This window comes from Maylandia zebra, linkage group LG14 (genome assembly GCF_041146795.1).
Source record: "Maylandia zebra isolate NMK-2024a linkage group LG14, Mzebra_GT3a, whole genome shotgun sequence".
Taxonomy (NCBI): Eukaryota; Metazoa; Chordata; class Actinopteri; order Cichliformes; family Cichlidae; genus Maylandia; species Maylandia zebra.
In genome coordinates, this window is record NC_135180.1 from 11,666,181 (window position 1) to 11,688,921 (window position 22,741).

Consider the following 22,741-nt stretch of genomic DNA (forward strand, 5'->3'; position numbering starts at 1 on the left):
AACACAAATCAGTGGGCTACATCTTGAACTTAGAAACAAAGCATGGTTCCTATTGTCTGTCCTGCTTGTATTGTCGTCAATACCAATACTGGTGTTGACGTTGATCTACCCACCTCTACAGATGGCTGCAGCAAAGCCCTGGTGAAGCATGGCAAAGGAGGACACCTGCTCTTTTGGTATGTCCGTGGGTTTTTCTTCCGGCAAAGGATTTTCCAAGTGTTACAAATTAACATTTTTGGTTATCAGTTAATTCTCTGTCCCTTAAAAAAAAAAAAAAAAAAAAAAAAAAATAGGAATTTCACATCGAGTTGGCTGTACTTCTCAAAGGGTTAATACAACATTTTTGTTCAGTCTCTCAAACTTCAACTGCATCTGAAAACTGCGTCGCTGTCCAAAAAAAATCTGGACTGCTGTTTGCTATTCAGGGGCTGGTTTACACTGTGCTGATTGCAGGGACGGGAGGTTATGATATGATTGCGTTACTAGTGTGTTACTTCCAGCACTTAACTATGAACTGCTGTTTTGTCCTGGTGAAACACATGCACACAAAAATGGAATACATAAACTTCAATTAAAAACATTCAAACAACTTAACGGCCATGTACAATATTTGTCAGCAGCTAATCAACTAATTAAGTCCAGAGCTGAGATTGCAGATACATGCAGTGTGTAAGCAACAGAATAAACCTCCAGCAGTCTGAGAAAGAAAGAAAAAATAGACAAAAGACAAAGGCAGTCTGGTAAAAAAGAAAACAAAATCTTTATTATTTTTTCTAGAAGTACAGGCCGTTTTAGAAGGAGGTGTTGGGGAAATGTTGGAGAGGTAAAAGCAGCTGAGGAATAGGGCGGAGTCAAATTGACCAGAGGGTGGGGCTAAAACCTAGATTTCTCTAGCTATGCCAGGGATCCCATCGGGTCCCAGGCAGGAAGTACGATGGGATCCTGTTGCATCACTTCCAGGACATCATCGGTCAGGAACCTCTTGTCTACCACCACCTCGTAAACATACTCAGAGAACCAGTCATCCGTCATTATCAGGTAACCTACAGAGACAGAGGGAGACAAGAAGACATCAGGTCAGCTGCTTGGATTCTCCTTGTGATTCAAGTACTCAGCAGAAGACTGACTCTTTTCAATAAATTACCAAAACAAGGAACAAATGTCCGTCAGGTTCTGGTCAAGAATTAGATCAATATAATAGGTAAAGTTAAACCCTAGACCTAAACAATTTTCACATAGAAAAAGGCTTTAACTGTTTAAAATGGCAAAATTGTCTGTGAAACCAGACAACGAGAGTCACAGCACCCAAACTTCAGGTTTGAAATTCACTAGAAGGTTTGCATATTTTGTGGTAGAAACAGGTGTCTGAAAAGCAACAAACAAACAAACAAACAAACAAACAAACAAACAAACAAAAACCCACACACAATGTATTTTAGAAAACCAAAGTATCTCAACACAAGCATGAAAACACATCTCAGGACTGATTTTGATCACTGGCATGAATCCCGTCTAGGTTTTTAAATACAGAAGTGAGGCCTATCGATTTTGGTCATCGTTATTAAGATGCTATGCAATTCTTTAGAATCAGTTTTCTTTGAAATCTAGATTTTTATGCTTTAAAAAACAAAGATGTACAACTGCTTCCCATTATTGTCTATCGTCTCTTATACATTTGATGATGAGATCATTTCCACAGTTAAATTAACAATTTTGCCGTCCAGAATCTTCAGTCCTTCTGAGTCCAGTCCCATGTTGAAACATTTATCTTTCAGTATATCGATTTAATAGAAAATGAAGAATTCGGCCAAAACACAAACAATGAAAAATGTTTTTTTTCATAAAGGAATATCATAAAAATAATAGGCCAACTCGTGCGTGGTAGAATGTTCCTTCAGCTCTTGTGTTTAGCACCAAAGGCGCCGGCTGAACACATCAGAAAGCTTTACAATGGCACGTTCATCCAGCTCCCAACATCTGTCAATAGCAGCAGCAGCTACACCCAGACCGAGCTGGATAAGAAGCCTACTCTCTCATTGAAATGGAAAACTTGCATGATAATGGAAATTGTTTAGCAGAACTCAGGAAATGAGGCCAGTTAGCATTATTTATCAACATCTCTTGTGCCAATATCACAATCTGATATAGACTTTAAAAAGATTTTTATGAATATGGGAACACACCAAATGTTTTAGTATAAAGTAGCTGCTGTAAAATTCTTCAAATACTAGCTTTTTCGGGGGTCCACTTATTTCCAAATAATTCTCACAGGTAGACAGCACTACACAGACTCATACAAAGCTTATTTTATTAATCTAGCGATAATGCGGTTATGCTTCTTTCATTGCAAGGGGAGGAGTAGAGAGGAAGAAGAATTCAACAGAATGGTCCAGCACACTTTGTTGATGCATGCATGTTTGAAATCCTGCTAAGTGCTCTTTAGTTTTAAACTATTGTTCAACAGGCAAAAGAGCTTTTTGCAGACACGAAGGACCCCCGCCCGTTATAGTTCACACTATCCCACCCTTCAGTACGGCATGCATTCTGCACTTTAGCTATCAGCTCTGCATGCACACCCTGATAAAACCAAACAATGTCTGCTTCCCTCTCCCTGTGTCCCTGTGTGCAGCCGTACAAGGTCAACATGAATGAGTTCAGATTCCTGTGAGTTTACCTTGAGCTTACACTGAAAGGATGCTGGAATAACCTGATCACTTTCTGGATGAGAATCTAGCCCCATACTGAAACGATTAATTAAAATCAAAGATGTCTGTGTGCGTCTTCCGCATAAATAAAAGAGGCTAGAAGCTCGGTGAAACCAGAGCAGCTCAGACCTAGCGCTGAACTGGCCCATATGGGAAGCTGGATTAGAACTGGAAACACTGAACTCAAAGTTCATTTACTTTTCTTCCCCCCCCCTTCCTCATACCACCTTTTTGCTCCAGCTCTTCCTTTTTTCCTTCCCCCCCACCCTTTCTCGTGTGTTCGGAATTGAGCATCCCTCCAACTGTCAAGTTGACTTATCAAAGACGTCAGGGTAACCGCAAGAACGTGCACAGTTCAAAACAATGTATCGGGGTGGCGTGTGTGCTGTGTATCCGTGTTCTTCCAAGTACGCAAATCTCACATGGCATACTGCCTGGTTCTCACTGCAGTAACCATGTGTGTATTGATGTGAGCTTCCTGGAACCTGCGTGTTGGGTGGCATAGTGTGTGTGTGAATGTTGGGTGTTATTTGTTTTTTGGGATAGGCTGAGTGTCCTGTCTCAGACCAGATGGGTATAGTGTAAGCGAGCCACCTATTCAGCTATTCTGAAGTACGCAATCTGGCCCAGAGGATCTGTGATTTTAATCCATATTGCAAAAGAGAAAAGGTGATGTGACAATGATTTAGACATTTGAAAATAGCCATTTTTATCCCATTTTGCAAAATCTAACTACTGAAATAAACTGCAAAATGCCTAAAAGCATGACTAACACTATATAAACCGTGTATTCGCTTTCATTTCATGGTTTATTTTTTAAAAACCAAACAAAACAGCTAGCCGTTTTCCTTATCAGCATGACTAATGCTGCATTTTGTCCTGCTAGCTGCCACATTTTTGAACATTTACAACTTTTTAACCTGACACAGTGGGTAAACACTTGTTACTTATTAGATTAATAATCATGTGAACGTCTGTCAATGACATTTACAACACTTAAAATAGCTGCTGTAGAAAAACCTACTTGAGGGTCACAAATGTACAGCCTTCTACACTCGACTTTCTGACCATCACGAGTTCACCACCTGAGTAATCACACTGCAGCTGTACCCATATTACTTGTAGCCATACAAGCCACGACGGCACAGCCTGCAATGACCGACCATTCAGAACTGTCATTTCTTCCAATGCATATTTCTATGGGTCGACTCAAAAGAGAGAAACTTTGGTGGTGAAATTGCAGAGCAGTGCACGAGTATAAATGTGTGCAGTGGAGTCAGCCACTTGTGTAGACTCAACAAGGTCATTTCAGCTTCTGTAGGTTTGCAGCATAAATTAATGATCAAGTGGAAAAGAATAAATGGATCAATGGATATTAAAATTATATTTATTTGTTTATTTATTTAAACACTTGGGCTCTTTCATAGTGTAAAAAGCAGTTTTATAAATTTAAAATGTTAGTTTCCTTTACAGGACGAAAGAGCAGATAACCGTTTGGGTGAAAATAACAAATCTACAGAATCCTTAAACCCATATTAAACTCTCAGCGATTGAGACAAAATATTACTCTTAAACGGTGTAAAAAGTTCGAGTTGTAAAGTGAGCAGAGTCATAACAACGTCTGTTTGAAGGATTAAAGATGGAGGAAACGGAAAGTTAAAACTCTCCTGAGAGATCCTTTTATGGTTAGAAGAAATATTAAAAGACTAAAGGGAGACATCAAGTCTTATAAATCTTACGAGCACTTTCTTTCTTGGCTTCCTTCTTTTGTTCACTATTCTTTAATTTCTTCAGTTCTTTGTCATTTTCCCCAAATTGCCTCCACATCTACTTCCCTTCTTTTCTCCCCTCAGCTTTTGTCAAACAAACATAGCCTCCAGATTACCCAGTGAACTCCACTTCTCAGACTTTTCTTTTCACAAGAAAAACTTTATTAATTTGGCTGTGGAGGGGCTGGGGGCCCTGGCCTCCCCTCATCTGCTGGTGTTTATGGAATAAGATATGCATGAAAAACACTTCATTTGACTGAGGGGTTTTCACATGTTTTCTCAACAGTCACTAAGGTTTGTGGGTTCAAGCAAATATTGAGAGTAAGTGTGCGTCTCGTTATGTGTACATCTTGTACTGTATGTCTGTGTGTGTGTGTCATGAGACGATCCACCACTGACCTTAAATACTCTCCCATCATTTGGAGTGGAAGCCTAAGCTCAGTAACAGGGCGGTAAGGCAGAGAAGATCAGAGGAAGATTAGGAAAATAAATAAATAAAATAGTGGGCATAGCAACAGTCATCTGGGGCAGTGGTGTGGAGGACCTGGTGTGTTGGGAGGGCTGTTGCATAAAGGAAGCCAAACCTACTTAATGACAGACACCCTACAGTTTTCCATGACTGACTCAGGTTATCAAAATTAAATCTAATATGTGGTTTAAAAATAAAACAAAAAACAACTAGACCACTAAAAAATAAACCGTGGTTCAAAAGTTGAAATTCTTTGTACGCTTCTGGTGTGTTAGAGAATCAAAAGGTCTCCATGTCAACAGCTGAGGACCAAAACACACTTTGAAACATTTCAGACCTTAGAGAGACGCATAGAAGCTATTTTTAACGTTTACCTTTAGCTCTAATAACTTTATAAAGCACATTAAAATGTGCTTTATAATCACATGTGCTGGTATGGATATTTCATCCCATTTCCAATTGGATGCCTAACTGCTGGGCCTGTATTCAGCACTGTTGCCTCACAGCAAGAAAGTCCTGAGTTCAATTCCACCACTAGGCCAGCGTCTTTCTGTGTGGAGTTTGCATGTTCTCCCCATGTTTTGCATGGGCACTCTGGCTTCCTCACACAGTGCAAAGACATGCAGTTAGTGGCGTTATGTTAACTGGTAACTAAATTGGCCCACGGAGACTTTCTAACGCATTTTAGTCATGTGCTAGTGTGGATGCGGGCCGTTTTCAAATCTGTCCGGGCTACTGTGGACGTAGTCTGTGTCTATCTGGTATCCCTGCAACAGACTGGCAACCTGTCCAGGGTGTACCCTGCCTCTCACCCTACGACAGCTGGGATAGGTCACAGCCCCCCTAAGACTAATGGACATTAGTTATACATGGCACTGTATATTAAAATGCATTAAAATTATGCTGGTGTTTGGAGATTTATGTAAAAAAAAAAATTATCTGACCAACAAAGGGCCTGACATTCCTGACTCGAGTCCAAAGAGAAAGATTAAACTGTTGCCTGTGAGCTGTGTTGCTTTATCTAACATTCCTTATTTCCTCTGCTATAACCTGCCCTGCAGAAGTGCAGATATTTGCACACAATTATGAGACAGAAGCCAATAGCAGAAATTCCTTTTTTGAATAAGCATGCATAATCTGTGTCAAACTTAAGATCTGTAAATTTCATAACTCTTATTATTTTTATTTTTTTTAAATAAAGGCCCCCTGCGTTTCTGTTGTGGTGAAGAGGAACATAACCAATTACAAGTTCAAGACCCTGTTTTTAATTTAAGGAACACAAACAGGAAGATGACAGTTTAATCACCCGACCAGAGGCTGACATCTGACAATCAGCGTCACATCAAAGAAATCAGGCTTCTGCTCTGCAGCAAGAGGGTTTCGTGTTACCTTTGTTGCCACGGTCGTCACCCCAGGAGTTTTCCACCCTCCACTTTTCATAGCCTTCTTTTCCATCCTGAGAGACAGAAGGAGAACAAGAGACAATGGGAGATAACAGTGAGACAAGAGGAAAGAAAGTGTCCTGACAGCTGGGGTTACTTAAAAAGGGGGGAATTGACAGCACTACAAAAAAAACTGCAGCGGATTAAAGCAGCGTAAACACACGGCAAGACTTTCATACAATAAACCTTGGGAAATTCTGAGTGTGTGTGTTCTCGCTGGACAGTTTGTATAAGTACTGCATGTACACACGAGTGTACCAAACAGTCACATACCTGTACTGCATGATTGTGTGAGTGTACCTTGTCTGTGACAGCGGTGAGAATCATTGCATGGGTCATGAGAGAGTCGCCATATATCAGTCTCTCTGCCTTTGAAAGGTTCTTCACTGAAACCCCAAACACAAGCTCATGGTTGAACCTGTATGAAATGCACAAAATCATGTGATAACTCCAGCTCCTCTACACACTTATGACAAGAAATGGTTTACTGCATTTGTGATTTGTCATGTTTTAACAATAATAAAATCTGTTTCTGACAGGAACAGTGGGAAGAGATGTAATGACCATAAAAAGCCACAAAACACGCTGCCTTCATAAGCTGGGATTTTGCAGCTAAAAAGGCAGCCCGCTGTTTCATTTCCACTTTGAGCATGTCTGTCTAGAAATGAGGCCACATTAAGCCTCAGCCTCATTCCAGTTATAATTTACTGTTACAAGAAGAGATCTGTGTGAAAGATGAGCTTCAGTGGAGATGAAACCAGACATTCGGCACCATGCTGGTTTGGTTCAGCGGGCAAATTTAAGCCTGGCGCCAGGAACTCAGACACAGATGCTGCTGCTGCTGCACCTGAAGGGCAAAGATGGGCACTTTTCCTGCGTGGGGAGACGGACACCTCAAAAAGGCAGATGTTGTCTGGTCCAGTCAAATGAAGATGTGGCACAGATAAAAATAGTTCCCTTTGTTGTTAAGGCTTTTTAAAGATACCTTTACCACAGTCAAGTGAGCAAAACAGATTTTCCCGCTGTTCCTCTAATCCTTAAGTGTAAGAGAAGGGAGAAAAATCCAGTTTCTTTGTTTGGTATGCCAAACGTTTATCTTAAGATAAATCCCTACTTCAACACTTGTTGGAGATTTGTTCATATACTGTACACTGGACATCCTTCAGTTATACTCACACATTCATGTCATTAATGCCCAGCTTGCTGTGGAAATGTTTCCCAACGTCACAACCGAACCACACAGCCTAAGATGGGTGGAAAGAAAAAAAAAACCAAAACAATAATCACAGTTGTGCACACATCTGTGCCTGGAGTTGTGCCCACTTGTGCCAACGTACCTCTCCATCCTTTATGGACTCAGCTGCAGCTTTTTTCAGTAGCTGGATGGGCTGGTTGTTGTACAGAGTGCTGCGACCACCAACCATGTTACCCAAGAACTCGACACTGTACAGCTTTCCATAAGGATTCTGGGGTCGAGGGTCATTTACAAGGCAGACCTGGGGATAGAGGAAATAACCACACAAGATCAGAGTTTCTACAGCTACACAAAGACCACAGAAATCTACAGGCTCTCCATCTGTGGTGTCCAAGGGGGTCACTTACTTTGTCCTGAATGTTGTATAGGGGTTTCACATGCTTCCTGTAGAACTCCTGAGGAGTGAGCGGTCCCATGCGATTGAAGTTCTTATCCTTGTCCCTGTACTCCCAACAGATGGTCTCAGGAGGGCTGCCTAGACAAACACTGGCCACTCGGAAAACCTGCACAGCACAAAGACAGTTTAGATAAAGGTTTGGCTTTAAAGTCTATTTAGCATTTGTAGACAGTTTAAAGCAAACATGGCACATTTCAGCAAACTCTACATTTTAATAAGGCAAGCAGAGATTCCTACCAATTCACCTCAACTACAGAGACGGAGGGAGCCACCGCTTTCACTTGAGCCTGTATATTCAATATTCCTAATTTGCAAACATCTGTTGTCCATCCCTGCATACCCTTGATGAGTACCAAGACCTCTTCCAATTATCCCTGCATTTTCCCACTGCTGCGCTTCCATTCTTTTCCATTTGCAGCACACACACCCCTTTGCCCTTCCGCCATGTGCGTCTTCCTTCAGTGCAGAAGTTCAGAGTGAGTTCTTGTGGGCTAAATCAGGTTGTTTGGACTGGGCCGTCTGTCAATCTGGCCCTCCTAACCCCTGATATAGCTATCGCTGGAATTTCCCCCTTAAGCTTTTCAATACTCCCATCCTCTGTTCTTTTCCCAAGACTGAGCACATACTTTTCCTATGAAATATGATTAATACGGGACTGAGAAATTAATCATTGTATCGAGACCATTATTCGCCGCAGATAAAAAGAGGGCCACTAGACAGTGACACATTGCCTTGGCAATGTATCGCTTCAGTGTGTGTGTGTTAAAGGACTAAAGGAAACCTAGCTCCTGTGGCAGCGATTTCCTGACCTTTACACACATTTTAAATATCCCATTATATAAAGTAGAATGTAGGAGCCCCACTCCAGAAATGGTCACATAGTGGAAAAAAGGCATAAATTCAGGCCAGTCTTAAACAAACAAACCAATCCCCTCTTTGTTACAGAAATGTGTAAAGTCACAAAAATACAGACGCACACAAAAATACACACTTGCGCTGAGTCAACAAAAGCATCTGCTTAAGCTCCCCACACCTCCGAACTACCCAATTCAGCCACTTTATTTAGACTGCTCTGTGGGCAGGAGGACACACCAGGGTGTCCATCCACTCGCTAGGTCTTAAAAAACACCCGTCGGGCTCTACTCCCTTTTCCTCCGGTTCCTGCATTTAATCTCTCCTGACAAATTGAAACATTTCCACTTGCTTTACAGTTTTCTTCTTTCTGATGCCCTGACACATACAGCAAGTGTCGCCCTTAACACCAGCCTTGTACATTCTCATCGGACCTGGCAATGTAAGTAAAGCGACTGTGAGGAGAGGAGACCTTAGTCAAGAGAATAAACAGCGACAATGACATGAGAACAGGATCAATATAGAAACACCTGCTGCCTCAGTGACTGACATGCATGAGTGATGGGGAAAGAGGGACAGGTGGGGGGGATACAGAATAGCAAGTTTGCAAAATATTGGGCTCTCTCTTTCACATCTCAATGTAATGTGTCTGATTTGATAATGTCAGAGTAGGTTTGAAATTAATTTCCACAACTCCAAGTTGCAAGCTTTTTCTAATTTGACTCTCAGAAACCACTTCAGTGAGTTAAACTGTCTAAAGATTTGTAAATTCCTATTTTGAGACAGTTTACAATGATCCGAGCCAAAGCCCCTCGATTCTTTCCTAAACCCAACATGCGTTGTTCATAAAAATCTGCAGGGCTCCATCCGTGTTTAGATTCTAACTTCAACAGCCATATCATTCATATCTTAATATTCTAAACATCTGAACTGTTAACAGGTTTCAGGAACCAGCTGTTGTAAGTGATTATGATGGAGTTTGTCAACATGCGGCTTTCTTTTCAGCTCAGTCTGTAGCGGAAGACCCACCTCAGGTCTGTCTCCATTCTGTGACATAGTGAGTTTGCATGTCTTGGTACAAACAATGAGCCGAATGCACGCTATTGGGGCTAACCCTGGCTAATGCTTGATAGCATCTGCGCTCCAGTGTTGAAGACACTGGCCCGAGTTGGCTCGAATTAGTAAAACGTACACAAAAGCTGAAAGAAGTGATTAAAAAGCAATTTACACATTTAATATCATTGCAGTTTAAGAATAATTCACAAAAGTTGGTACAAAAACCACAAAAAATTAATTTAGCCGTCAATACTTCCACATTTGTAACATGCTATAGCAACAGATTTAACTTGCAATCCTTGTTTCTGCTTTAAAAACAAACTGAGCGGTTTCTGTCATATCAGGCCTGCTTTCAGAACAAAATGAATGAGTGTGCATCAGAAATTAGTGAGAGTGATCAGCTTTACTGGTGCTAATCCGTATCCCTATTCTAATGGTCATTGAATAGAAACCATGTCTTTATGGATATACATTTACATCCAAGTGTCAAATCTCTTCGTTAACAATACAGAGGAGGGCGTCAAAAGTCATCTTTATGGAGTAAAGGGTTAAAACATACATTTGATGGTTGAAAATGTTCTTGGATTGGCACAATTTGCCGAATTGAGGAAAACCATGCACCTCGTTGTTACTCTGACATAAATTTATAACCATTGTCTAGAAGCTGGACTTGTGAGTGTAAGCAAATGACACCATGCAAACAGTTTGGATAAAAATGAGTGAGGTTTTGATTAAACTTCCATGTTTTGTAAACATGCAACACATGTGGGCATTGTTAAATTCCTGCAATTGTGCATGAAAAAAAAAATTCAAGAAATGTGGGTGGACAACTCTAAAGTGGCTATTCTGAGGCTGCAACGACTGCAGCCGGTAACAAAGACATATGTAGGAACCCACCCACATCGAACAACAAATCAACTGAGCCAACAGCCTGCAGCGCAGGGTGTGTGAGCTGTGGTAAGAGGGTTCCTCTGCGAGTTGATGGCGGTCTCGTAAATTAGACTTGTCTTAAGAATCTCTCTCTGTATTCAGAGCCAAGAGCAGAGCCGCACATGGTGTTTCTGATTCCATGACGCAATGGAGCATGGAAAGGGTACGGTGGTGGCGTGAGGAATACCATCTGTGTATGTTTCATGTGTGTGAAGTGCTGCATGTGCATGTATAGTTTCCAGTGATTGTGCCTTTGTACTGTCTACTTGTCCACACAAGTGACAGAAGAGAAACCCCGATGCACATCTGAGAGAGCATGAAAGAAGAAGGCTGCCTCAACAACGCATGTATGGACACAGGAATCCTAGCAGCAATAATGACAAACTGTCAGCGCACAGTGGTGATTTGAACGCCGTTTCTGCAGGTGCATTATGAAGTGGGTTAAGGCTCTTTTGCCAAGGTTCTTAAATAAATGTTATGTGGTTTGAGTCAATGTGCCTGAGCAGTGTTAACACGCACACACAAGACTTGATTCTTCACACGCAAAGAGATTCATTCAAATCAAGCACACCCCAGGTACAGTAAGTGGAAGCAGAAGCAGCGACCCAGGGTTTCTGTCACGGGACTGTGTGTGGGGCTTGGTGATGAAGACCAGGGCACAAGCGCAGCTGCCACGTTTGGCGGGTGGACAGCATCACTTCCACATGCACCCAAGTAGGACTGGCACTTTAATCCTGAGAAACATGTGTGCACACATGGATGTAAATCCACATGAACATGCAGCAGTAACACTGTGTTTTCAGACAGAAGTCTGGAGGTACACAGGGTTCTTGTGTCCACAAACACTGTTTTGGTTCTAAACGAGATGAAATAAACAGTGAATTTTTAATCTTAAACACAGGTTTCTTAAAGCCTGCCTGTCCTGCATGAACTTGGGCTCACTATTGGCTTGGATGGTGGTATTGTGAACTGGCTGCAAAGCCTCTGGTAAAATGTCTGTCATTGAAGGTTTGACATCTTGATCCTAATTTACAGAGTTACTATTTAGGAATGTTGTTAAAGCTACAGCAACATGGGGATGAGGCCAATCCCAGCTGTCACGAGGCAGAGGCAGGGTAGACCCTTGACAGGGTGCCAATCTGTCCCAGGGCTAATGGTGAATGGACTGTAGGACAAGCCAGAGTACTCTGAGAGAACCCATGGACAACATGCCCTCATACCTACATACAGAAAGGCCTCAGCCAGGTGGCGGATACGAACCCAGGACCTTCTTTCTGCGAGTGCTAACCCATGTGCTGACCCAATGACGTTAAAAGTTATTAGTTGACTAATCGTTTAAACATAATCAATGAACTGGACACGTGGATGGATGGATAGATATAAGAATCATTATACAATTTCGTCTGATAAGCAATAAATAAAAAGACACCTCAACACTTCAAGTAAACCATCCAAACAAATGTCTGTTATGATGGTGAAAGCAAAACTCATTACTAATCTCAGCAAACCATGGAGAAGACTTATGATCAAATACAGAAACTATGGTATAACCCCATTCACAGAATAAAAGTTTAAAGAAATTTAACATTTATTCCCTTATTGCATTTGCTGGGAGCATCCCATTATGAACTGCGATCAGAATAATTTGGTTCCATTTTGTAAAAAATAAATAAAAAGAAATGAGTGCGGTGCCTCACAAAACAAAACACTTCCAGGTGTACATACAAACATGCTGACAAACCTCTGTCCTCCCACCCGGTCCTCCATCTTTACTCTTGCACAGCATGTGTTGGTGGATGTACATGTCTTTGTGTTGATGGCTGGGCATCCACCGAGCGACTGTTTAAACAAGCAAACAGCCAGCAGCACAAAACGACCTAACAGCTGACAACAAAAGCTGCTTAACCGGACCCAATTGTCTCAACGGAAGCTTGACTGATTGATCGATTGACCCACCCACATACACAAGAGCCGTGAATAAAGCTTCACACCTACATAGTGCAACTTGCCCAGTGTTCAGAAAGCACACACGCAAGCACACTGTGTACCACATGTAGTCCCCCTTAAACACGTGTTATGCTCATGACGTGTTGCATGTGTTTGTTTACATGTGCCTGCACACCTTTTATTGTATTGTCTCTTTGAGGTAAACCAGCATCACTGTCCAGCATTAGACGTCGGACTGTTCCATAAACAAGATCACTATCAGCAACTTTGTCACATGAGAGGTAGTGTGCAGGTGAATGGACACAAACACAAAATGTAGGTCAAAACACTGTCTGCACATTAGAGAGAAAAAAAAAAGAAAAAAAAAGGCCCAAGATGCATTTACTGCCTTTACAAAAAGTCAAACGTGAATGAGCACTGTAAGAAAAACAAAAGTCATCATGCATCGGCAGACAAATGCCAACATTTGTCTGGTTCTATTTAAAGGAAACCTTTCCTTAATCATTTATAAACAAGATGTTGTCAGTGTTATGAGCCTGGAGCCAACAGAAATGCATTTGTTTTTGTTTACTTTTTTTAAACATACAGCAGCGGTCCCCAACCTTTTTGGCGCCACGGACCGGTTTATGCCCGACAATATTTTCACGAACCGGCCTTTAAAGTGTCGCGGATAAATACAACAAAATAAAATTAGTAAAATTAGAAGATTTATTCATAACACACGTGAAAAGACCCAGGAAAACCGAGTTAACGATAAAAACGATAACAAAATAACGCTGAAAACCGATTAAAAACCATACATTTCACACCTGAGCCTCAACTCTCGCGGCCCGGTACCAAACGACTCACGGACCGGTACCGGTCCGAGGCCCGGGGGTTGGGGACCGCTGACAGAGTATTGTGTTCTCCCTTTACCTTGTCTGCAAATGCATGTCTCTGCAACGTGCACTGATGTTTAACTATAGCGCTGGGATATTATAAATGCATTTCTATAAAACCAATTATTTATCATTGGAATTTAAAAATCTCAAATTCTCTTATTGGACTTGGGAAATTTTGATACCTACATACTAGATGTCACAAACTGGAACTATTGCTTTGTAATAAATTAAAAGTTGCTGACAACTTCATATAGAAATTGAACACATCACCAGGTAATGTTTAATCTAACAATAATTGTTCATAGACACACTGAATACATATAGCCTGCTCTGAGCATCTCAGTTATGTATTATTTGACAGCTCCCTCTTCTGGTAAAAGTGGAACAATGTTACAAGAGCTGCACATTTTCCATTCGCTTTCGACACTTCTGTGTCTCTGCAGGTCTTACTTCCCGTTTCTAAAACTACAACAGAACTACCAACTTCTGCTCTCTTTTACACCCTTCTGCTTTTATTTCCACTGCTGCAGCCATCAAATCTGTCCACCTGTCACAACTCTGATCAACTAAAGATGAGAACCCCCTCAAACCCATGTCTTTAAATCTGCTGATGAATGAAGCTTGATCAATTAATAAGAAGAAATAACACTGAGTGAAAAGAAAAAATTAGAGCTGTAGACTGGAACCGGAGCTTACACACAACTCGTCAGTAAAATGTACCTGAGAACTCACAATGGCTTTTCACACACTCTTCTATTGGTTAACCATTTGTATTTTTTATTTTTACCTGAAAAATTATTTTTGGAGGTATTGGGGTAGCTGAGAGGGTATATGACGCTGCCACCTAGCAAAGAGCCTGGGCATTCAGCCAGGTGAACTCAGCCCTTAGAGTTCCTGAATTTTTGGGAAGTAGCACACTTTGAGGAACGAAGGAACTTCTGAATAAACGTGGGACCTCTAGAGCAGTTGCCTGGCTCTAGAGGTCCCACGTTTATTCAGAAGTTCCTTCGTTCAAGCACAAACTGTGATCCTATAAAAGTTTGCAGTGCTCTGAGAAAAACACAAGCAAACAAAGAAACTGCACATGCGATTTCAGTCTCACCTCCTCTATCATGCTGTCCATAGCTTCAGACAGTTCGCCTTTACTGGCATCGCTGGCCACCATGTTCCTCAGTCTTAGGCAGTATTCTCTCAGCTGCAACACATCATGAGGTAAACAGTCAGGATGGGCTCATTGGCATTATGAGACTTCTAGCTGGACACATATGTGAGCTCCGTTTGCTTTGAACTGAAGGAAGTGTGCAAAAGTACCTTATGATTGAGGATGTCATTCATTCTGCGTGAGGCCTCTGAGCTGTGTGACTCTGGGAAGCATTTCTTTGGAATGACGCCATACTTCTCTGTAGACAGCACAACATTAAAAAACTTAATTAAATAATAAAAATAATATTATTTTTAAGACAATAACAGGCCAGAGATTTTAAATCCAATGAAGCTCACTTTCCAGTATGAAATTAACTGGGGATCACTATTCTAGTTAATTTTATATATTAAAATTAATATATTATTTTTAACCTATTCAATGTTAAGTTCATTGAACAGGTTATTCAATGAACTTAACATGAACCACTGTGCAATGATAAGAACTAACCAATGAGATTGACCAGCATGTCCCACTGCCCTCCATCATTTGTTGGATTGGAGAGAAGAAACTGGACCAGGCGTCCATCCACTGGCTCCTTCCTCTGTGCCGTCTCCACACAGGCTTGAAGGAAGTAATAACAACGCTCGATCTGAGAGATAACAACAAAAACAGAGACTGTCAAAGTAGACAGTCGACCACATGAGACTTGAAACAAAACCAAAGAAGAAGAAAAAAAAAAGGTACCAGAGAGGCATCGTTCAGCTATCATTAGACTTATTACATATTTAAAGAGCTACTGTCATCAACTGTAATTTGTTAAAATTAGTTTTCATTTAAGACTTTATTGAAATTAGTTAAAAATCTAATGCAATAGCTGATAACTTAAGGAGAGTTTTACTGTTTCTTTGTTTACTACTAATACCACAGTAGCTGAAGCTCCCATATCTGGCACCTGCCACAAAGAAGGGGTGTGTTTATGATGGGCCTGCTAAAAATACACACAGTTTAAAAGAGAGCGATGACGGCATTTAAAAAAAAAAAAAAATCAACAAGGAGTCACCGTGACGTTGGTCCGGGTGGAGCACTGACAACAACGCACAAAAGGGGGTTTTAGGTGGGACAATGACTGTATAGTAGAAAAGGTGCAGCATAATAACACCACACCAGTGGCACATGCATGCACACGCAGTGTCCCAACTCCAAAACAACAAAAACCATCCATTTACCAGAATGTTACATCACCGAAATGTACCAAAATAATAATAATAGTAAAGGAGTGAAAAAGCCCACAACCATAACCAATATGTGGTGTTACTGTGTGTCTTACCTTGTCCCAGAAAAATAGATAGGACTGACTAAACTCAAACTCTTCTATGTTAAACTTTTTCATGAAGGGCAGTCGCATGACGTTGAGGCACGAGAAGATCCAACATCTCCCTAGTGATTAAGAGAAAACAGATTTAGAAATATGCAGGTTAGTAAAGGCTTAATGCGCAAACAGCAATATAAAGCCATCCTTGTGCGCTTGTGATGATAACAAGTATCACAAAAACCCTGAAAGACTAGGATCGCTTGTTTAATTAGATCCCTTCCCTTCAATGAATAACAGGGCTGTAGTGGACCAGGATTTCTGCAGCTGAGACCGATTGGGTGGTTCATTAATTAATAATTGGGTGGAAATTTAAGGTTTTCAATTTGCTGAATGCTGAAATTAAAGGGCAGCAATGGCTGTCAACAGGGGCTGATACACGGCTTCATCCGTTTCTAAACAGCAGCCTTCTCTTTTAATGTGGCTTTAATTTCTTTCTTATTTAATCTATTTTTGAGGCAAGACTAACTTTGGTAGCCCACACCATCCCCACCAACACATGAGTCATTCCAGCTGGATCTCTCATGAAGGCTGTGAGGTGCTGAAATCCACATAGTAGAACAAGCCAACCCAAAGATGTGTCAGCTGACCCACCAGAGGTTAATGCCAAACTGTGCAAGTGAAACATGCTAAAAAGGGGAAAATAAACTTGTTATTTCAGTGAGAAAAATATGTAAACACAATGCAAATTTTACATTTCATGCAAAAACTATAAATTATGACAGAAGCTCTGAAAGAGGGAGTGTGGCGTACTTTACATACATGCAGAGAAACCACAGCAATGATTAATATACAGTATATATTCCACATTACACACTCCCTCTGACAATATAAGGAAATAAAAAGTAATGCTGCTTCCAGTCCAGCTAAACGACAGGTCAAACCCTCTTCTTTCATCTGCCCCCTTTAGAGGTTGCCATAGAAAATCTGTTTTTTATCTGAGTAAATATCACAGATAATTGTGTCACAATACACCGATACCGTAAAGAATCAGCTGTAATGTTTTGACTATTACAGAATCACTGTGTAATCATAGCATTATTATTATCATCGGCTACGTATTACTGTCATATCTTGAGTTAAGACTGTGATTCCCACTCCTGGCAATAATTAATCAAATATCCAGCCATGTCTATTCATCGTTTGTCATGTACAACTGCAATCAAATTATATGTTAGGAAAAATAAAGTGTTATTTGCTTCAGAAATGACATCACTAACCGGTGTGCGCCAACTGTCAACGGTTTGAACTGTAAAATGTTGCTGTGAGGACAAATATACATTACTAAATTCAGTGTGTTAAGCAGTAGGGCTGGGCCATATTATACCGTTCACGGTAATACCGGTATAATGTTAGACAATAATAGGAAAATGAAATATCGCGATAGAATATAAGTAAAACGCGCATGCGCAGTGCCTTTGTTTTCATACGCACATGGCCGATTGTTGAGTGAAACAGATGAACCAGAATTGGTTTGTAAAAATGGTGCAACTTCAGTGATGTGGAACTGGTTTGGTGTTTGTCCGTCAGATACACGACAAAGCACTTTTTTTTTGCAGAACATGCAAGCGGCCGTCGTTATTGTCGTATTTGTCGGACTAAGATGCTCTTAAATCTGGGAGTAATCTGGGTCCTAAACCCCCCTCTTCAGGTCAAACGAACGCTGCACTGAGAGTTAAAAACTGTCTAAATTCTTTCATCTTTAATAAAACGATCAGCATTGCTGCTTTACCAGGTGTAACTATGAAGTTTAACTTCCAGGCATCCATGAAAACAAAATGTATTACATTTAACGGAGTTAGAAGTTAGCAGCAAGCTAGCGGAAGTTAGCTCGCTAGTTTCGCTAGTTACCTAAGCATGATATAGCATGTTCTGACTGAGAGATTTCTGAAAAAAATCAAACGTACAGCTCTGCTATCACTTCCAACATAAATGAAGACAGGAAACTAAACAGCAGTGACGTTTGTAGGGTTACTGAAGTTGGGCTAGCTGGTATATAATGATGTGCTACGTGATCGCTAGCGACACAGCTATGTTAGCATAACATAAACAGTGAAGCTGGAGGACGAACACTAACACTTTTCCACTTATAAAAGTTAACGTGAAGGTTCCTCATGGTTAGAGACAAATGCAATCGCATGGCAGGATGCTGTAAACGGACCAAACTTCAGTCAGGAGAACAACTGAGATAATCCATCCACAATACGAGGTTAGTCATTAATATACTGCAACAACATGGGAACAGAGCAGCTGCCAGAGAATTCAACATTAATGAATCAATGGTACAGAAGTGGAGGAAGCAAGAAGAATGAGTTTAATAAAGTTTGATTTATCTGACTGCTTTGTTTCGCTTAATGTGCCTTATAATCAATCCCGTCCGAAAAATGCGTACTGCACACTGCAGTTTAATGTTGCAAAGCACCTCTTTTTAACTTCAGTGGATATTATACATGGTTATGCTCAGTATATGTCAGCCCATTTCTACTGGAAATGCCTTTTGGTTAAACTTTCAGCAAGGAATTTGCATTTGCACTGTTAAATTTTTATAAAGCTTTAATGTACATAAAAACCAGCTTCTTGTTTAAGTGAAAATAAATGGAAGGTTGTCTTTTTGCGCTAGTAATGTTGTGGAGTTGTATTTTGTCTCGCATCAATTATATCGTCAGTTATATCGTTATTGCAAATTTTCAAATATATATCGTGATAAATATTTTTGGCCATATCGCCCTGCTCTATTAAGCAGCTGTTTGGGTTGACTGACAGGTACAGAATAATACACCCAAATGCAAATGTAGAAATGATCCACGTCGTTCTTGATATTAAAAATAAACACATAAAACAAACTGTTTTAAGTTACTGCTAAATATTTTGCACATAGAAGTTTATTTATCACCATCAAACAAGGTGTAAACATTTTGAGCATCTATGACTGGCGGCGGATTCAAAGATGACAATGAAAACTAAAAATGGGAATGATTTCTAAATGAAACAGACAATAAGTGGCACCCCGACACATAAAGAAGAGCATAAAGCATCAGGCGGCCCCTGGCTGATCATTGACTAGTTTTGGATAAATGGCACATGGGTGGCACAGGGGTGCCGTAGTTAGCACCTCATAACTCCCGCCATTTTTTGCTATGAGGACGGGGTTCTTCAGCAAACACTCTAAAGCTTTCCAGGCTAATGAGTTCCTTAATGATATAAATCAAAACTGATTTCTGAACAACCCTAATTTCAAAAATCACTTTTGGCATCGACCTGGCACTGTGAAGGGCACGTGGCTGGAAACTTGAATCCTTTTGGGCGATGGCCAGTCCCCCCTGAAACATGGCATTTCAGGAACACCTTACCCAAGCCATTCAGCCCTGCTAATACAAACACTTTAAACATGCATCTTGTGCAGAGTACATGTGTATGCAACTGTATTACATCATGTCCTACCTGAGTTTTTCTGGTTGGTGATGGGCTTGCCCTCTGTGGGGATAGAGTGCTGGAAGATGTGCACAGTATCCTGTACAGTCTGCCGGTGAAGACAAACCTCCAACGGGTCGATGCAGGTTGACACATTCTGGGCCAGCAGATAACGCGGCTCAGACCGCATCCGCTTAACAAAGGTTGCTACCTTCTCTTGACTCAAACCTTTAGGAACAAGAAGTGGGAAACAGGGAGTGTGATGGGGAAGAGGAAAAAAATAGGAAGGGATGGAGAGGGAGGACAACTAAAGTTAGCACATTATAGAAAAGCTAATATGGCTAGACATTCAGACAGATTGTCTGCATCCAAAAGTGGAATTTCCTACCGCTCCAATTCCCATGACTCAACTGTGCGGTTTAAACATGCACACTTCCCACTTAAGAGCTATCTTTTGAGTACTCATGCACTCAGATGTCAGAAAGATGCCTCTAATACCAGATCGATAGTCATAAACTAAGACCATATGCTTTATTGAACATAACCGCCTGGTGCTTCACTTCTTTTTTCCACAGTCCACACAGAGGTTACATTGAAATCTATAAAAGGTACCCTATACGATTAAGATTAGCCCTCTGATAAAGAATAAAGAATATTCTGGGTACATGGAGAGGCAGTACCAGCAAAAGAGGACTAAAATGAAGAAAGCTTTGTAGTAGCACTACTACAAGTTGCCCCAGGGAGCTGAGGGCTGGTCAGAGCTGGCTGCTGGGATCACTCATCTGGCTCCATCTGTGAGAGGAATGCACTGGAAAGCCCGTCCAGTCCCACTGGATGTGGGTAAGAAGGGGTGTGCGTGTGCACACATACAGAATCAAACTGGCACTAGTGTGTGTGTGTGTTTTATTCCGTCAAATAACAGCATAGAGCAATTAAACATTGAGAGGGACATTGCCTAGTCATGCATGCTGCCTCGAGTTCAAATCTCTTGCTCAGCTGCATTCTGTTATTTTCCATCAACACAAAGCTCAAATGCACTGACCATTGCAGATTAGGACAGTGTCAAATCTCATTAGCTGCTGCGTTATCAAAAAAAGAAAAATGGGAGAAAAAAAAAATGTAGAAGCCAGCCTAAGGCAAAGAGTATTCTGGGAGTGCGGCCTCAGTCATGTGTCAGCGCAACACGGTTTTCCTTAAGCCACAACAGCTAAAAGTTATGACACTGATCAGTATGGATAGATGAGAAGGACATGTGTCAAAGGGTCAGCATGTAATAGTAAAAGCCAGCATCTTATTTAAATAGATATCTGATAGGAGTGTGTGCACCTGTGTGTGAAGAAACGGGAAAGACTCAGCCCAAACAAAGTTAGTTGGCCAGGCTTTTAGCCAACAACTGAGTGCATGAATGGTGAGGACAGAGATCAGGGTGGCTTTCTATGGAAAGGGGCCAAGCACAGGCAGCCAGGGTGACTTGCAAATTTACACACCAGTGCTCTTACAGCTGGCTTTACATTAGCCAAGCACTTTATTATCACTGCTCCATAGAGCTGGAATACAGACTTTTAAAAAAAGGAAACAGGCTTAGGAGGTGGTCATTGTTGCTGTCAGCTTCACAATAAAAAAAAAAAGACAATATTGAAATTCTTAATGTTTTTAATTTGTTTAATTTCAACGTATTTTTTATTGTTAAATGTTGCTGTGTAAATCAGGGCAGCTGGCTAACACAGACCTTAGGTTCAAGTTCAAAAGTCAACCTTTGCCCATGAGCATAAAAAGAGTTGTAAAACAAAGTAGGGAGTATTCCTCGGCTGATTGGGGTGGTTATTGAGATCTACTGAAAAATAAATGAAACTATTCTCTTTTCTGGTAAAAAGCAGGGTTCCCCAAACAGAACTCTCACTTCCATGAATGGCCACGACTTTAAAGAGTCACTGTGGCATTTCCAAGACGAGCTAGCTACTCTCTGGCTAATAAATCCCGTTCCTGGAAAGAGTTCCTAACGCCTGAGCAGAGGAGCAAGATTAATGTATTTAAGATTGTGATGTTGGCACCGTGCTGACAACCCCATAACCCGTCGGGGGGTGAACTGTCAACCTAGCTCACAGAGGGATGGACGGCATAAAGTCGTGCTAGCAGGCTGGCATGCTAACGCAGTGAATGCTAACGGGTTAGCTCGGTCAGCTGTCATTCTCCTGCAACCAAATGCAAGCTCCACTCATCCAGGCAGCCACAAACACTGAGAGGGGACACAGTGACATTCAACCTACCAGTTTCCATGTTGCCGAGAAGCTTGAGGAGCGTCAACTGTTGTCCAGGAAAGTCGCCGGCTCTTTGTTTATCTCACCGACAGTCTGTCAGTGTGACCACGGGGTGCGCTCGTTTATGGACTCCTGGCTAAGTCTTTGACGTGGCGGCTGGGCGGGGTTTGAAAACTGCAGACAACATTAGCTCATGAAGACGATTCACATACTTTATAAGGGCACAGTCCCTTTCCCTGCTCACATTTACATCTCTACTGCACGCATTTTACTCTTTATTTATTCAAGAATATAAAATCTAACTTAGTTTAGTGTAGTTCTACTCAAAATTTAGCTTAAAATTAAAAAGCTGTTATCTGTAACAAAGTAAGGTAATAAAACAAATATTTTTACACTGTTTTCCTAATTAGTCAACATTTCCTGCTAGTAGCTTACAAAGGAGTAATTGTTCAGTGTGAACACTTTTTGCCCATGTATGCAAATCATGTTACAGAGAAAGGGACAACATTAGATATACTCAACTTTAGCCAGCATTTTCAGCCTCTGTGGGTTTCTCAGCTAAATCGCATGAATAATAACCTCAGCTATAAATGCAGGCAAAATTAAACTAAAGTAATAACGCTCACTACTGGCGTCTGTAGTTTTTTTTTTTTTTTTTTAGTTTCTTTCCAAAAGGAAGCATCCTTCTCACTTCCTCTGTATTTCCTGCACAGCACTGCGGAAGATAAACAAGCGCTCCCAAAAGTTAAAACTGAAAGATTTACCGCATACGAAACGTCCGGTTTTCAAAATAAGATCACGTGCAGCACTTTTTTAGCGACACAAGCGTCACATAGGACTTAGCAGGAAATGGGGA

The 22,741-nt window shown here is 41.0% G+C and overlaps 1 protein-coding gene across 1 annotated transcript; it reads right to left on the minus strand.

The window, feature by feature from the left end:
• Positions 1-736: 736 nt before the first annotated feature.
• blmh (bleomycin hydrolase) lies at positions 737-22,549 on the minus strand. The gene is made up of 13 exons (XM_004567001.6): positions 22,408-22,549; positions 21,895-22,059; positions 19,658-19,855; positions 16,175-16,284; positions 15,355-15,496; positions 15,015-15,103; positions 14,806-14,898; positions 7,988-8,143; positions 7,723-7,881; positions 7,562-7,629; positions 6,686-6,803; positions 6,333-6,399; positions 737-1,043 (listed from the first exon to the last, which is right to left on the minus strand). The coding sequence occupies exons 2-13, from the start codon at positions 21,902-21,904 to the stop codon at positions 895-897; spliced, it is 1,359 nt and encodes a 452-aa protein (XP_004567058.1). The 5' UTR covers positions 21,905-22,059; positions 22,408-22,549; the 3' UTR covers positions 737-894.
• Between the last annotated feature and the right edge of the window lie 192 nt (positions 22,550-22,741).

Bases quoted from the DNA above. Each gene is read 5' to 3' on its own strand.
- blmh (XM_004567001.6), bottom strand. The intron at 15,104-15,354 runs GTTAGTTCTTAT...TGCTGTCTACAG, and splicing joins CATGCTGGTCAATCTCATTG to AGAAGTATGGCGTCATTCCA. The intron at 6,804-7,561 runs GTGAGTATAACT...CATTTCATACAG, and splicing joins GGCATTAATGACATGAATGT to GTTCAACCATGAGCTTGTGT.